Source organism: Metopolophium dirhodum, chromosome 6 (assembly GCF_019925205.1).
Source record: "Metopolophium dirhodum isolate CAU chromosome 6, ASM1992520v1, whole genome shotgun sequence".
NCBI classification, from domain to species: Eukaryota; Metazoa; Arthropoda; class Insecta; order Hemiptera; family Aphididae; genus Metopolophium; species Metopolophium dirhodum.
Window position 1 is genome coordinate 33,462,773 of NC_083565.1, and position 17,480 is coordinate 33,480,252.

Sequence of the window (17,480 nt, forward strand, 5' to 3'; positions counted from 1 at the left end):
CATAATAACGAACGATCATGGGTCGAATACCGCGTCTTGGCGCGTGCGGGCAAATGTGGAAGAAAAAATTAAGGAAGGCCGCCGACAATACACGTACATTGTGTGTATATTTTGTTGTATTAATATTATGTTACTAGGTACACATATTATTCTTTTGTTTGGCTCGGTGCGGCGTGGCGTGTACCGTTCTGAGTGTATGCACTGGCCGGTGTCACTAGCTCCGGATGGGTGACCACCCTGGATTTTTAGTGACAAATCCTTGCCACACATACATACACGTGTTAAAAAAAACCTAAAATACCCCCCCCCCCCCAAAAAAAAAAAAATAACATTATTTTTGTTCCCGGTTTGTACGCTAAAAAAATGCTTTTCCCGGCAGATGATCGTATGTTCATGTAGTCGGCTCGAGTATATACCTGTATAGAAAACCCAATATAGCCCATATAGGTGGTAAACGGAAAACTGGTACGGTCCTCGACAGTTAAGGTTTCCTAAACTTTTGTGAAAATAAAAATAATATAACATGAACGATTATTTTTAATTTTTTTTTTACCAACAGCCAACTACGGGAGAATACGAGTAACTTGGAAAATTTTGATATTTTGATATCCAACTTTTTAATCTAATAATGAAGAGTAAATAAAAATAAAGTATCTACATATCTAATTGTGTTAACGCGTTTTTATCAAATAATATTTGACTAAAATTTGCAAGGCTGAGCATTAACTAGTTAAAAAGTTAAAGTTAAGGTAAAAAGTTAATTTTATTTTAACTTTTTAACTTAACTAGTTACTTTTGGCTTTTCATTAACTTAACTGTTAACTTACTAAATTTCTTTCTTAATTAACGTGAAATTAACGAGTTAATTTTTCATTTTAAGAAGTAAGTTAGGTTATTTATTTTGTTTTAATTTTATAATATTTCACTATTTCAGTCTATTTCGTTTTCATGTCAAAAAATATGTATCGTAAATTGTTTAAAGTTAAAAATTTATATCATTCATATCTAACTTATATGAAAATACTGTATGAAGTATTAACACTATATCCTATAATTTAGTTTTGGGTTGGAAAAAAATTAAGTACGCTAGCGTTGTATATACAAATTAACTTTTTTTTAACTTAATACAAAGTTAACAAAAAGTGTGTATTAACTTTTAACTTATCTGAGTTAAAAAAAATCATTAACTTGCCCAGCCTTGAAAATTTGTAGTTTACGAATGATGATTTATTAAATGTTGTTATTTGGTATATGAAAATAAAGTATTTACCTACTCAATAGTGTGTACGCGTTAAAAAATGTTTACGCAAAATATAACTAAATGTATATGAAACAGTTATTATATGGTTCACACATAGGTGTGCGCACAGGGGGCACCCCCGGACCCTTCACCTAAAACTATAAGGGCCCTAATTATTAATTACCTAAGTGTAAATTAAACTAATAAAATTTCATTCAAATTCTATTAAAAAATGTTGTTCCTTTTAAACGTCGATTATCATTATAAGATTGTATTTCTATATATTGTTATGTAATATTTATTAGAATGAATAATAAAATAGAATAAAATATATCTTTAGTGCATTTGATATTTTTAAAACTTTTGTCTGTATCTTTAGTTGTTTTCAAAATTATTGTGGGCCCTAATTTTTAGTGTGCACCCCCGGAACCAAAAGTCTGCGCACGCCTATGGGTTTACACTTAATTATATCATATAACAAACTGATTGTATATTTTACATTTGTTTTACCTACGGTAGTCACTAGTCAGTGGTATTTTTTGATTCTTGTTTTGACCGTTTTATTGGGTATAAAATATAAAATTAATAATGTCACATTATTATTGTCGGCGGCGTAAAACGAAGGTACTTATACTGAGTTACACCTAATAATATAATATTATTGTTATATATTATTATAGTACAATCCCACCGCGGGCACCGACCGACCAGTTCGTTTCAAATGAGTGCGTGTTGCGAACTATCATAATAATATATTCAATGGCATCATTTTGGGAGGGGGGAAAGGTGGGCATTTGCCCCTGTCTGATTTTAAAAGGGGCCCGATGGGCCGGTGTCCAGTTGTTGCTGTTTTACCATTATTATATTATATTAGCGCAAAAACATGCCTATTTTATAATATTTTCAGAAAATAATATTTAATAATATTTAGTACTATGTACTAAGAAATTATTGTCCCAATGATACATTTTTATTAATTGATAATTGGAATACATTTATATTTGTATGCGGGGACGTACACATTGTATGTATGGGTATGTATTTATGTACGCTTGTTTGTGTGTGTTTCACACACGTTTCGTGAAGGAAAATTAACAGTTGCAATCATAATCTCGTATAGTTTAATTTCTAAAATCTAAAATTAATACAAATTTTAAAAACAACAACTGATTGGCACTCTTATTAATTATCATTGATCAGGGACTTCAGTTAACTTGCGACAGCCGTGTATGATTCAATTATTCTGCGTATTGTGTTAATTTAGTTGAGTACCTTATTCTACCTAAATTAAAATTATTATTTTTCGTGACGCGTATTTACATTAATCTTTTAATTTGGGAGAAATATGACTTAAAAAAATAAATGGGTGGTGGGGCTAAAAGTATAAAATTACCGCAAACTGCTCGAAAAGAATCGAAAAGAATTTCTGGTATGTTTAATAAATAGACAAAACTTGAGCCGGTAAGCAAGCAATAAAAAAAAGGTGGATAAGTGGATGTCGCTCTGCTGTACAGTAGGTTACAGGTGGGTCGCTGTAATGGATGGTGTTAAATTTGAATTCAATGTTATAATATCATTGTATAAGAAAAACGATTCTGAGCGAAAACGGTCAGTCAGCCTATGATTTTACCAAGTATATTTGATGATATTATTGTGAATAAAGTAATTTATATATAACCTATTTGCGTGGAGCCTTGTTTTAAATTTTCAATCTTTAGCCATAAAAGTTAAGCATTTTATACATTTTTAACCACAAAATAATTAATAAATTATAAATTTGATAAATGTTGTCAAAATTTGAACTTTAAATGCTTATAAAAAAAAATTGTGCCTATGTATTTTTAATATTTTTCAACTGCTATTAGAACAATATATCAGGAGCCTTATATTATATTTTCACGCTTTTTTACCCAACAAATAAAAATTTATTGATATTTATAGAAAACAAAACTAAAAAAATTGAAAACTGACAATGTCCGTAAACAGCTCAAAATAAGTCAAATTATTTTCAAAATTTTATCGTGTATATAAAATGCTAATACAAACATTCAGTGAAATTTGAAGTATCTACAGTCATACGTTTTTTAATTACAACAGAATAAGAAAATCGTTACATGAGATATCGAGTGAATATCAAATGTTGTGAAAATATAAATTTCAGACGCTCATAAAAATTTAATTTGAGTTTCTTCTAGACATTTTTTTTTTGATAAAGGTAGACAAACTTATGAGTAATCTTATATTACATTTTCAAATCTTAGATTTAAAAAGAAAATTTTTATTAATTCTCAACTCAAAATAATTTGCTATTTTTCGTGATTTTCCGTATTTTGTCAAAATTTGAACTTTAAATGCTTATAAATAAAAACTGTGACTAAGGATTTTTAATTTTTTTCATCTGCCTTTGAAACAATAACCTAGGAGCCTTCTATTAAATTTTCAAGCTTTTTTACTCAACAGATAAAATTTTATTGATATTTATAGAAAAAAAAACTAAAAAAATTGAAAACTGACAATGGCCGTAAACAGCTCAAAAAGAGTCAAAATATTTTGTAAATTGTATGGTGTATAGAAAATGCTAATATAAACATTCAGTCAAAATTTTATGTCCCTACGGTAATTTGTTTTAGAGTTACACCAAAAACCAAAATCGATTTTCTCGAAAACAGATTTTGCGTAAAAATTCCCGTTTTCCCTTAATTTTTCTTTTATTTTTCACGTCGCTTGTGAAAACTACTGGGAAATTTTTATTTTTGACCCCCCCAAAGTACCAACTAGATTCACTTTCCTATCAGAAAAGTTACTATTGATAAAAATCCAAGCACTTTTACTGTCCTAAAAGGTGACGACAGACACAAAAATAAAAAATATATAAAAAAAATACACATCATTGTAAAATCAATACATTCATCGCTTCGCTCAGAATCTAAAATATATATATTTTCTTAATTATATTATAATGTGAAATTATAATTTGATGATAATATTTCGTAACATTATTACAACAATCATAAATAGTAGTATAAACACGCTACAGCTATATATATACACCTCGCATTCTTGGAGCGTCAGAACAAGCTGCAGTATTTAAAATTAGGTAATACATATCAATCAAACGTTTGCTTATTAAATTATTAAAAAAATTAATTTAATTTAATACATAACAGAATAATTATTGCTATTATCAATTTGAAGACAAATTAAGTTATTCTACCGAACACCAAAAAATCTGGGACTATAATTTAGTACTGAAACTTGACTATACTAGATGTAATAATAACGTCTTCAATATTGATAAATAATTACTATTGGTACATACTAAATACATGTAGACACACTAGAAGAATTATAACCATTATATTATTTTACATATTTAGTACTAGTATAACTATGTTTGAAAATTATTTAAATAAAATTATGATCGCAAATTATTCGAATAATAATATTTTGACATTATTCGAATAGATTTTATATTCGAATAATTATAAAAAAAATTTTTGAAAATAATGTTCTCAAATTATTCGAATAATTATGTTAAAAAATCAATCAAATATTTTTTTTATTCGAATAATTACCTAGATAAAATTTTGCCCAACTCTGGTTGGTATTGTTACCAAAATCTAAAAAAACCGGTTCAGTGGATGTCGCTCTGCTGCATGAAAATATACGAGTAATTTCAAATAATATAAACATGAATAAAATAAAAAAAAGTGGATAAGTGGGTGTTGCTCTGCTATACAGTAGGTTACAAGGGGGTCTCTGTAATGGATGATGTTAAATTTGAATTCAATGATATAATATCATTGTATAAGAAAAACGGTTCTGTACGAAAATGGTCCGTCAGCCTATGGTATTACTAATATATTTGATGATATTATTGTGAATAAAGTAATTTATAAATTTATTTACGTGGAGCCTTGTCTTAAATTTTCAATCCTTAGCTATAAAAGTTGAAGATTTTATACATTTTTAACTACAAAATAATTATTAGAATTTTTTTGGTATAGATTGGTTTTATGTTATTGAATTAAAATTTAATATATTAACCCATTTAATAATGTATTTATAAGTTATGTACTACTGAAGCATTGTCCTGCAGTGATACAAATGTTAGTTCATTAAATGAGATTCCTATTTAAACTTTTTAAAAAAAATACCCATTAAATAATTTACAGTAGAAAAGCGAATAACTAAATTTTGTATCCCTACAGAATACTCTTTCAGTAGTAGGTACAAAAAAATTTTAAGATATTGAAAATATGGTCTAGGTAAAATTATAAATTCCACAAATCATATAACTTTGAACAATTGCACTATTGAAGAAAAAATTGGAATGAGCATGTTTGTTGAATCAGAGGGCCATTATATTTTTGTATATCATAAATTTATAGCCATTGACAAGCCACATTTTGTATAGCATAATATACGATACATAATTTTTTTTATATAAAATTTTCATACATTGTATGATATATATTTATTGTATTTCAATTAATTTTTAAATTTTTAATATTTTATTAAAAGGTTTTTGTAATTTATTTGTCAATAACGCACATTTGCAGATGATTAGGTAGCTAAAAATGTATAATATGTTTAATTTCTATAGCTAAGGATTGAACATTTAAATTAAGGTTTCTCATAACTCATAAGTAGTTAATACTGTTAATCAAAAAATGTATAAAATATATACCTAAGTCCTAAAACATGATTTTTTTATAAATAATTTTAGTTCAAATTTGGACGAAATTTGATAGGTAAACGAAGAACAATAATAATAATAATAATAATATACATATTCTCAACACAGCACCATCTATCGACAGCCGGCATCACACAAATGGCATTGCACACAAACCATGTCGTTCCAATATTGTAATAAAAATGTTTGTGAAAAAGTTTTACTAAATTTTAGACAGGTTGAATTTAGTTCAGACAGATTTGTTGTAAATGATTTGAGTTAAATTAAATGCGGGTATCGGCGGTGGATATTCACGGGGTGGAGCCGCCGACGGAAACCTCTCTCGTACGCGCATGCACATGTCAATAAGTCGATAACCATAATATTATACATTTCACTACACGAATTTTACAACGACATACCTATTTATTGTTTTGACACAATTAAAGTTAGTTAACGTTGTCTGATTTTGATACTGAAAAAATATTTGAATTCAGCAGAAAAATGTCTGTAGATCGTACGAAACATTTTCCGTTTTTAATATTAATTTAATTTTAGTAATGATTCGAAAAAGTTCATATTTTCAAGTTTTCAATTACAGTTCCCAATAATATAAAATTTAGTTTTTACAAAGTGCTTCGTCGGTTCTATTATAGACAATTTTTTGGTAAGTTCAATTTTTTTTTGAAAAATGTTTGAAAAAGTGTTTTGTACCTACAATAATAAATAATAATAATATGTAAATCAATATTTTCTATAGAACATAGACAACATAGTGGACTTATATACCCACTTTTTTAAAAGTGTCTACTGACATCCTCAAAACTATAGGAAAAAATAATATATAATTTTATATATAATACACTGAACAAGAGGAGAATGAATAAAAGTACTCTAATGATTATTCCTGATAATTTCACTGGGACTGAGATCGTTAGGAATTTTTTTAAACAATATTATAAGGTTAGAGACCCCTCCCAAGGCCTAAAGTACCAACTAGATTTACTTTCCTATCAGAAAAGATACTATTGAAGAAAATCTAAGCACTTTTACTGTCCTAAAACGTGATGACTATGGTTCGGATTTTTATGCCCAAAAAAAAATATTAAATATTCCCTAAAAAATATGCTGATATGTTGTAAAAATTACTTAAATATGCTCCAAAAAAAGTAGTTATATGCATTTATAAAAAAAAATTAATGTTAAAAAGAGTGGGTAAGTGGATGTCGCTCTGCTGTAAAGTAGGTTACAAGTGGGTCACTGTAATGGATGGTGTTAAATTTTAATTCAATGATATAATATCATTATATAAGAAAAACGATACCTGAGCAAAGACTGTCATCAGCCTATGATATTACTGAGTATAATTCATGATATTATTGTGAATAAAGTAATTTATTACTACCTATTGACGTGGAACCTTGTTTTAAATTTTCAATCCTTAAATATAAAAGTTAAACATTTTATAAATTTTCAACTACAAAATAATTATCAAATTTAAAATTTAATAAATTTTCTCAAAATTCGAACTTTAAATGCTTATAAAAAAAATTGGATATATTATAATAGGCAATGTTTTACATATTTAATAAAGCAAACATTTATAGTGGATATTATAATTATAATAACTCTGTTAACTATTTTATAAAATTAATATAAATTTACATTTTGTTTTGGAATTAACCTAAGTAACATATCTTCCTATATTATTTTATATTATTAGATTAATTAGTAAATATTATAGCAGATGCCTACAGGCTACAGCGAATAAAAAAAGTATCAGACATAAATAATAAGATTATTCCAGGCTGAAACTGAAAATAATAATCAAGTAAAAAAAAAAAAACCCTGAGGACTCAAGAATTTTGGAATAGGTATACTGATGAACTAGATTACTTTGCTATAGACTTTTCATAACTTGACTACATCCCTTATATTCAAACTGTACAACAACATCATTGTTCAAGTAAATCACGGATGTTTTAGTTTGATCACAAAATGAATTAAAAGTTAGGTATATACATAAAAAAAAATCTAAAATCAGAGGTATGATTCTGATCACGATTTAAGATATATCTTAGTAGGGATACGGTCTGTCAGACTTTATTATTATATTATGTCCATTCGAGTACGACGATACAAAATATTTAGCGTTTACATCTACATTTGAAATTCAAACACTTGTTAAGTAAATAATATTGTTTGTTGCAGATAGGAACCATCATATATTAATATATTTTAATTTCTGTTAGAAAACCTTATGAGGAATTATCAAGCATTTTAACTCACAAACAACACTGTATAAATAAATTGAACATTTTATCATCATATCTATACAAATAGGTTTAAGTAAATATTTGGTGAACATTGTAAGTCTCTGCGGTTATATTTATTTTTGAATTGGTCACAAGACGTCCATCAAAAGAACAAAAACTAGTTTCGAGTAAATATTGCAGTTTTTAATAAAGGTATTATTTTATTTTTTTCTGTTTCCTGATTAATTTGAAAAATACTGGGAAATTTGTTTTCTTCCACTCACCTAGACGGTACCGGCTAAGTACAAAGTAGATTTCAACATCTAATTTGCTATCAGAAACCTCTCTCAAACGGAGGATTTTTCTTGGCTGTAAACATGTCGTCAGTAATTAAACTCACGTCATTTAAATTTTAAATATTCAATCAATCATAACACCACATAATAATATTATATTATTTGATAAATTCACTTTACTTGTACACATACATAAATATTCTAATCGTTCTTGTGCGTTCAATAAATAACAACCAATTTAATACCCAATAGGTATTTGTTGTACCATAGAGTTGTCACGAGTTTACCAGAACAAAGTCCAAAACGTCTTGGAACTTAGGCAAGACATTAGTCGTGTCCTCAACGAACTTGATGGGGCGATGGTAAATTTTATGGAAAGAATAATCGCCCGTAGGTCATATGCCCGATGTTGTTTTTCACTGTTAAACCTCCATTTATCCTGAAGAGAATGATATATCTGTAATGTTCTTTTAAGAAAAATAAATTTAATGTATAGCGGATTTAAATCCGGCGTTCTTTTTGAGACACCCTTTATTTAATTTCGTTCACGTAACACTGCGCAGTGAGACCAGCTCCTCATTATCATTGATAACAATATAATATTATCGCAGTTTTTTGAGGTTATATAAAACAAAGGTCTGTGATAAAAATTAATCTTGTGTAGTTGTTGTGTAATTGTTATTTGTTATTAGACATACATGTCGAGTACTCGAGTATAGTTTCAATATTGTTTTACGTTCCACAGACGACGGACCACAATAATTTTATTCACGAAGGCATTTTATAATTTTAAATGTGAAATAAATCGTATTGAATAATATCGTATAGTTCTCAATTCATAGAGTTATAGCCCATAGGTTACTACACCAATCAATACTGACTGTTGTACATAATATTATTATTTCGGTTCAGAATAATCTTTAGTCGGATACGTTTTCGATAAGATAAAATAAATAGTAAATACCATTCGACATTCGATTTCTGTTGAAGTAAGCCACCTACAACAAATAATAGGTAAGATAAAACATAATATTCTGTATCGAATTCAATAATATTTTATCAAAACAACTAGGTAGGTACTTAATGTTTTATTATAACGGAGAAATAAAATTGGTACCACACCATCTCATACTCTGTTCCATCTAAGAGTGAAACACTCGGCTGACCGAAACACGTTTTTTTTCCGCGCATTACCACCACAATCCGGACACCGATGAGAGCGTTAGCACAGGTGTCAGGCACCCGATAACTGACGACGGCCGGTGTTGATTGTCTGCCAATCACAGAATGCATAGCCATCGCATGGGGGGCCAGGCATTGTTCGGCGGCTCAGTCTGCGTGCACGAAAGCGGTTCACTCTTAGGTGGAACAGAGTATAGAGTACCTATCATAATTCATAAACGAATCAAAAAATAATTTGATGTCAATATTATGGTTTTAAGGGCCGATACATGGTCAACCACCTTTTGGTGCATACATTTGAGCATATGAATAGCAAAATTTAAATAATTATACATACTATTATATAATCTAGTATAAAATGCTCGTGTCACGGTGTTTGTGGTTGCACTTCTCTGAAACATCTCGACCTATGTTAATGAAAATTTTTTTGTATATTTGGTAGGTATGAGAATACATTGTAATGTATTTTTCACCCTCCTAGGTCCAACCCGAGGAGGTGTCCTAATGAGGATTGGTTGCCATTGGTTAATCGTGCAGATCAGTTGAAAACATGCCTCAAATCAAATTTTCGCACATTTCTTACTTGATATGCTGTCACACATTGTTTGTGATCAGATGTAGTCAGATTGTCTAACAGGAAGGCTGAGTTGAACAATCACAATTTTTTTTAAATTTGTAATTTTTTACGGGCAGTGAAGTGAGCGGGATCAGTTAGTACTAATATAAAATCAATAAAAACAATTTTAAGAAACATTTTAAGTATAATTCATAAGAACTCATTAATGATTTTCTTTATCAAAAACACGATTTTAGGCTCAATCAACTGTTAACGTTAAATTTGATGAAAATAATTTTTGTAAATTACTGCTGGAACTAAACACAAAAAATGTTTATATTTTTAAGTAGCTTTCAATTTAATTTACAATATGTATAATATATTGAATAATTGGTAAAACCACGTATATTTAAGTATCATTTTCACAATTTTCAACATATTATTTAAAAATATTTAATTTCTATTACAGAAATGGATGAAAATGATTTACAACATTTGCCAAGTGTTCTGAAATTTAAAAGATGTGAACCAAAAAAATTTAAAAATAGCTCTCACCCGGCAGAAGTATTTGGGGTCTTGCAATCATTAAGGATGTATGTAGTAACTGAATTTAGTATCTAGAAAAATAAAAAGTTAACAAATGTTTGTTTTTAGTGATGAAATGTTTTGTGATGTTAAGTTGGAAACAGACGATGGTACAGTAATTTTTGGACATAAAGTTGTATTAGTATCAGCAAGTCCATATTTCAGAGCCATGTTCACTAGCTTTGAAGAAAGGAATAAAGATTGTATTATTATAAAAGAATTAAACTCAACCATTTTGCAACTTTTGATAAATTATATTTACACTGGAGAAATAATTGTAAATGAAGAGAATGTAAAGGTATTACATATTTATAAGACTTATTCTAAAATGATTTTAATTTATTATTGTTTATTTCTCAAGGATTTGTTAGCGGCTGCAGGTCTCATACAGTTAGACTATATAAAAGCCTCATGTGAAGAATTTTTGCAAATACAGCTAAATCCTTCAAATTGTCTTGGAATCAGAGCACTTGCTGATTTACATTACTGTACAGAACTGATGTCAACTTCTAATGCCTATATTAAAAAAAAGTTTTTGTATGATAAACATAACTTAATTTTCTTGTTCAGTAAGTAAATTCTATACATTACGTTTATTATTTTCAGAGAATTGGTAAAATGTGATGAATTTCTGTCTTTATCTCTTGAAGAAGTGATTCAACTTATCTCCAGTTCTGACCTTGCTGTTCAACTTGAAGAAGATGTAAGCAAACTAAAATTATTGTTATTTTATTATTATGGGTTGAAACTTGAAGATGGCTCAATTTGCTTACCTATACTCTGTTGCATAGTCATGCAGCGGCGATCAGTTCGTCAGGCTTTAGTCTGGCAGCAATCGTTTGTTCCTCCACCCTGTAAATTATCTGTATACCCGCATTATTGTATTGCCAAGCTTTGCGCTCAAGTCGGGAATACGATTCTGAACTTGAACAGAGTATGCATGAAAATATTATATGAATAACTGTACAAGTGTAATATTATATCTTATATAGTGGCCGCTTGTAAAAAGTATATGTATTTGAATTACGTTTTACAGAATAGAAATTAATATTTTGGTGGTTGTCCCATGTAAAGATTGATTTGGTTTGGTTGATAAAAACCAAATACCTATTTTAATATAATATATATGAAGTACCTATTACACATCTATTATAGGTGTAATACATTTTAATGATTAATGTTTCTTACAATAAACTTTGTCTGTAGATATTAAATTACAAATAATAAAACTATATATATACCTATCTAATATAACTCTTAACAATATTTATATTTTAAATATACTAATATAGAGATATAGTAAACAACTCATGGCTTGCAATAAAAAAAATAAAAAAAATTGTTTAAGAGATTGCAAGAAAAATTTGTTATTAGATCTAGCTATGCAAAATATCTTGTGCAAATCAATTAAATATGTTTGTGTTGATGGTATAACAAAAAAAATATATTATTGAGCAAAAAAAGATATTGGCGACAATATTATATATTTACATTTTGTTATTTTATATTAATTAAATTGTGTTTATATATTATAGGTATTTGAAAGTGTTCTGAATTGGGTAAGACATGAATTATCTTGTAGAAAACAATTTTTGCCAGATTTGATGGAACATGTAAGATTGCCATTAACTTCAAAACAGTATCTATTAAAAAATGTATCTGAAGAGCCTCTCCTTAAAAATAATCATAAATGTATGCTTTTCCATAAATTATAATTTTATTGTAATTTTTGTAGTATATAATTATAATATTTTTAGGTAAAGATTATATATTAGAAGCGATACAATTTCATTTACTCAAGTCACAAAAAATAATACCTATACCAAAAACTATTCGGTGTAAACCTAGACAATCTGGTGATTTACAAAAAGTATGTTTCTGTTTTGATAAATTTACCTTTATAGTTATTTTATAAATTTATTTCTTCCAGATTATTCTTATGTTTAGTGTCTCGCCGCTTATGGATAATAATTTTATAAGTTTGTATGACCCTACTAACAACGTAAGCCGCATTGCACTAGATATGGAAGAGAAGTGCCACATAAATCATCTTGTCTTAATAGCAGACCAATTTGTGGTTGCTGTTGGTCGTATCCATAGATCGACAGCGTTATGTAAATCTTATCCGTGTATTCAAATGCTTGATTTATTTTCACAAAAATCCAGTTGGGTACAAATGCCTAATATGTTAGTTGATCGAAGTCGTTTAGGCGTCGGTTTATTGAACAATAATATATATGCTGTAAGTTACTAATATTACTCATTTGTTTTTTCAGTGATTGCTAAAATTATTTGTGTTTACAAGCTTTTTTCACACAGATAGGTAGCAATACTAAAAATTTGTCAAATTAAATATACCCATAAAAAATGTATATAAAAGGTTGGTCCATAAAATTTGTATTGATTATCATCTAATATCAATCGAATACCATCTGAGTATTGGAAACTAGAAATAATTATAGAATTTTTTGTTTACTTTACTTAAACTAACGATATGGAACCATTCGGCCAAAATTAATTTATAGTTTTATATTAAAAAAGGAAAACTAGGCGTGGGATGGATAGTATATGATTAATTAACATTATATAATATTAAAATCTAGGTTGGCGGGGAAAATGGTTCTATTTGTTTAAATAGTGTTGAAGTTTTCAATGTCAATTTGGAAAAATGGCAAATGGTTTCTAGTATGGCTAACAAGAGATGCAATGTTGGTGTTGGAATTCTAAACAACCTTTTATATGCGGTAAAAAAATATTTTTTAGTAAAATTAAGTTTTATTCAGTTGTATCATTTGTATAGGTAGGAGGATTTGATACTTCTACAAAAGAACATTTAAATTCAGTCGAATGTTATGATCCCAGTCTTGACACATGGAAACTAGTAGCACCAATGCTCCATCGCCGCTCTAATCCTGGTATTGCAGTCATAGATGGTGTTATGTATGCTGTCGGTGGTAAACAAGGCACAGGATATTGTATATCTGTCGAGGCCTATAGACCAAGTGTCGGAGTATGGACTAAAGTGACTAATATGGCCTTTGAAAACTATTCTAGTAACTATAATATTTATATTTTCGAAGAATATATTTGTAAAAATGTATTAAATATTACATTTTTTTGATATAGGTGAAGTAGTTGTTATAGATGGTTTATTGTATGTTGTGGGTAATACAGAGTGTATTAATACGCTGACTATCCAAATATACAATCCGAAAACCAATGCATGGAAAATAATGCAAACCTGTATAAATGATACTGGATTTATTTTTGCTGCAGTACCTGTTTGTAGACCATCTTGTTTTAAGACCGATTAGCGTAAATGCTCTCATGGTTGGTAGTTATAATATACAATCATATTATGTGTAATATTATGATAATTAGTGTATTATAGAATAAAAAAACTATTATTGTTGAATTAAATAAACCAGCAATAAAATTATACCTATTGTAAACACCACTGCTTTACACCATAAAATGTTGACTTGTATTGAGCTGTTTATGGACATTTTATGTTTCCAATTTTTTTAGTTCTTTTTATATTAATGTAAATAAAATGTATTTGTTGAATCAAAAAGATTGAAAATGTAATAAATCTAGAACAAGGCTCCTGATATTATATTGCCTAAATATCAGTTGAAAAATATTAAAAATACATATTATGCACAATTTTTTTTTTTTATAATCATTTAAAGTTTAATTTTTGACAACATTTATCAAATTTTAAAAATGATTTTGTAGTAAAAAATGTATAAAATGTTCAAATTTTTAGTCAAGGATTGAAAATTTAAAGCAATTATTATTCTGTAATCAAAAAATATCATCAAAACACAGTTTTTTTTTTATAAATATTTTATGTTCAAATTTGGAAGAAATTACATATTAAATAACCAAGAATAACAATTTTAGTTATTTTGCTATATTTTTATAATATTAATTCTACTAACCGGCTATTGTTATTACTTATTATGAATAGGGTATTCATTATAAGTAACAACAATATATATAATATAAAATATCCACACTGACAACTCAATGCTCAGAATGGGTTTTTATATACAATGATATTATATCATTGAATTCAAATTTAATACCATCCATTATACAGTGACCGACTTGTAACCTACTATATAGCAGAGAGACATCCACTCACCCACCATTTTAATTTCAACACCCATATGTCTTGTAAAATGTATACGAGATTCCTTATAAGTTTATTTTACTGGAATTTTATATGTAAAATAGCGTAAAACTAGTGTGCATATACATATGAAGTTCAAATGTTGACCACATTAGATATTCAATGTTTGTACAATTGCTTCATAAATGATTATGATAAATTTTAATAACTAAAAAAATGTTTGTCCTAGATAATAAATACTTAAAGCATTCTACTATTACTGATTAGAACGTTTAATATACTAATTAGCAGGGCCTAAAATACATCTGATTTCAGGGGACACACCACACACTTACTAATTGAACTGTTACTTTTGGGCTTTGACAGTTTTCTACAGCAAAAATAAAACCTGTGGGGCTATAGGCGTAGTTCAGGGGGGGGGGCAGTCTCATAAAGTATTCGAATGCTATTTTAAATACTTTTTTTAAAAAGTATTCAAATACGTATTCCGAATTCTTTTATTTGTATTTTTTATTCATTAAAGAATACTTTTTTCCGATCCAGAAAAATTAGTTTTAAATTTGTGACAAGACATATTATAAATCATGAACATTAATTTTATTCTTTGAACGAAATATAATATTGGCCCATGATATGATTATTTTTATAGACACCAATGTGTGTAGTAAATTGAAAAATATTTAAATATTTTTGTATGTTATTCACTTATTCATCATCAATTAGAATATAATTTATGTAACAAAATAGTTTATAAGAATATTCAACGTTTTTAAAAACAAATTTGATTATGTTTAGAAAATAATATTGGGTTTGTTAAATAAACTGTAATAAAATATTATATGTATATTGTTATGTATGTAGATCTTTTTAGTAAGTTATATTTATTATAAGACAAAATAACTATCTAAATCTTTAAAATCCGATTTATGATTATAATAATCAGTTTAGTACTTTCATTTTTTTAAATATTTTAACTTATTTTAGACTTAAAATAAACAACAATACATATTTATAATATTAAATAGTACCTATACCTAATTATATAATACTATGACAATATTCTATAAATTACGATGCTCTTACTAGTAAAGTTAACTTTTCAGTAGATATTAAAGTAAAAAATATTGTCTTTCAACTTTCAATAGACACAGCATAGAATAATTTAAATATTTTATGTAGGTACCTTCATGTTTAGTTATTTTATACTAAGGCCGGTACCTAATTACTTTGAATTGACCCATTAGCATTTCTTCTTTTTTTTATAACAAACTTGTCCATAATATAGAAATAAAAGAAGTAGGTAATTAACTTAAGTTAACAGAATAGATAACTACCTAGTAAATTAAAATATTAAACGTTTAATGTTTGTTATTTTTAAAAATACTGAAAACACGTTTTAAAACTTGGGACACACTTTGATTTTCAGGGGACACAAAGTGTGTCAGGGGACACGGTATTTTAGCCTCTGTAATCACATTTGATGTTTCCTTGGACTTAATTTTAGTATAGGCTACCTAATGTACGGCCATTGTACTGCAACCACCGATTGTCGACGGTTATTGATGACGTAGAACTCACGTCGCTCAGTCCGTCGGCCAGTGGCGGATAACGGTTAAATTATCTATGCACAATGATATTTTAAAAATAATAAAAAAAGTGTAAGCTACCTACCTAATTCATGGTATGCATTTTAAGAGTAATATATATTTTTTTGGTTTATTTTCTATACGATATGTTGGCAAAAATGTTGATTCTCGGTAAAAAGCTTTAACATTTTAAACAAGGTTCCTCGGATGTTGTACTTATTCCGATTAAAAAATATTGAAAATACGCAGTGACACAATTATTACTTGTTAGTGATTAGTATAAGTTTTATATGATTATATAATATTGCTTTTTATAGTTTTGCAGAGGATGCGTCAGAACAGTTTTATTAATACAATATAAAAAACAGGAAAGTTGGTAGGTAATTATATAAGGCCACCATGTTCTATAAAAATTAGAAAATATCAATTTACATATTATGTAAATTACTGAAAATAAAAATTTTAAATCTGATATTAATGTCAATATAGCCAATTTGTAAATCCGGTTAGTTTTCAAATGTTTTTGTCATATTACTCATATTAGTACCGCGATCAGAGTATAACGAGTTTGTCGACCAACAAGTCTTGTTTATATTTTCTATTAATTTTATAAATTTTATCAATATATATTTTTAAAATAATTAATGTATTCAAATTTGTTACAGAAAAAGAATAAAATGTTTTTTCTTCAAATTTTTTTCCATTGAAATTTTTACGATATAATTCAATTTAATTTGGTAAGTTAGTTAAATTAAAAAATATAGCATTACATTAAAAAATTTTAAAATCGACAAAATCGACTATCTAAACCATCGAAAATCTACTATAGCCGTCATATAAACTTATATTTTATATATTTAGTATTTTATACATTTTATTTTACCACTCGTTTTTTGAACAAACATTTTTAGAATCTGAGTGGAACGATGAATGTATTTATTTTACAATGATGTGTGTTTTTTTT

General features: G+C 27.6%; 1 protein-coding gene across 5 annotated transcripts; it reads left to right on the forward strand.

Moving 5' to 3' along the window:
* Window positions 1-6,322: 6,322 nt before the first annotated feature.
* LOC132947888 (kelch-like protein 2) lies at window positions 6,323-14,692 on the forward strand. 5 transcript variants are annotated; one of them, XM_061018131.1, is made up of 12 exons: window positions 9,139-9,483; window positions 10,094-10,361; window positions 10,677-10,800; window positions 10,862-11,090; window positions 11,154-11,329; window positions 11,399-11,495; window positions 12,328-12,484; window positions 12,550-12,662; window positions 12,723-13,034; window positions 13,396-13,536; window positions 13,593-13,845; window positions 13,919-14,692. In XM_061018131.1, the coding sequence occupies exons 3-12, from the start codon at window positions 10,679-10,681 to the stop codon at window positions 14,104-14,106; spliced, it is 1,788 nt and encodes a 595-aa protein (XP_060874114.1). In that variant the 5' UTR covers window positions 9,139-9,483; window positions 10,094-10,361; window positions 10,677-10,678; the 3' UTR covers window positions 14,107-14,692. The 5 variants fall into 5 exon arrangements, with proteins under 5 accessions (XP_060874115.1, XP_060874116.1, XP_060874114.1 ...); XM_061018130.1 differs by having other exon boundaries at window positions 10,133-10,361; XM_061018132.1 differs by lacking the exons at window positions 9,139-9,483; window positions 10,094-10,361 and adding an exon at window positions 6,323-6,585.
* Window positions 14,693-17,480: the final 2,788 nt, after the last annotated feature.

Coding starts and splice junctions, on each gene's coding strand:
- LOC132947888 (XM_061018132.1), top strand. CDS start 10,679: ATGGATGAAAATGATTTACAACATTTGCCAAGTGTTCTGAAATTTAAA. Junction 11,496..12,327: donor CTGTTCAACTTGAAGAAGAT/GTAAGCAAACTA, acceptor TATATATTATAG/GTATTTGAAAGTGTTCTGAA. Junction 12,485..12,549: donor CCTTAAAAATAATCATAAAT/GTATGCTTTTCC, acceptor TAATATTTTTAG/GTAAAGATTATATATTAGAA.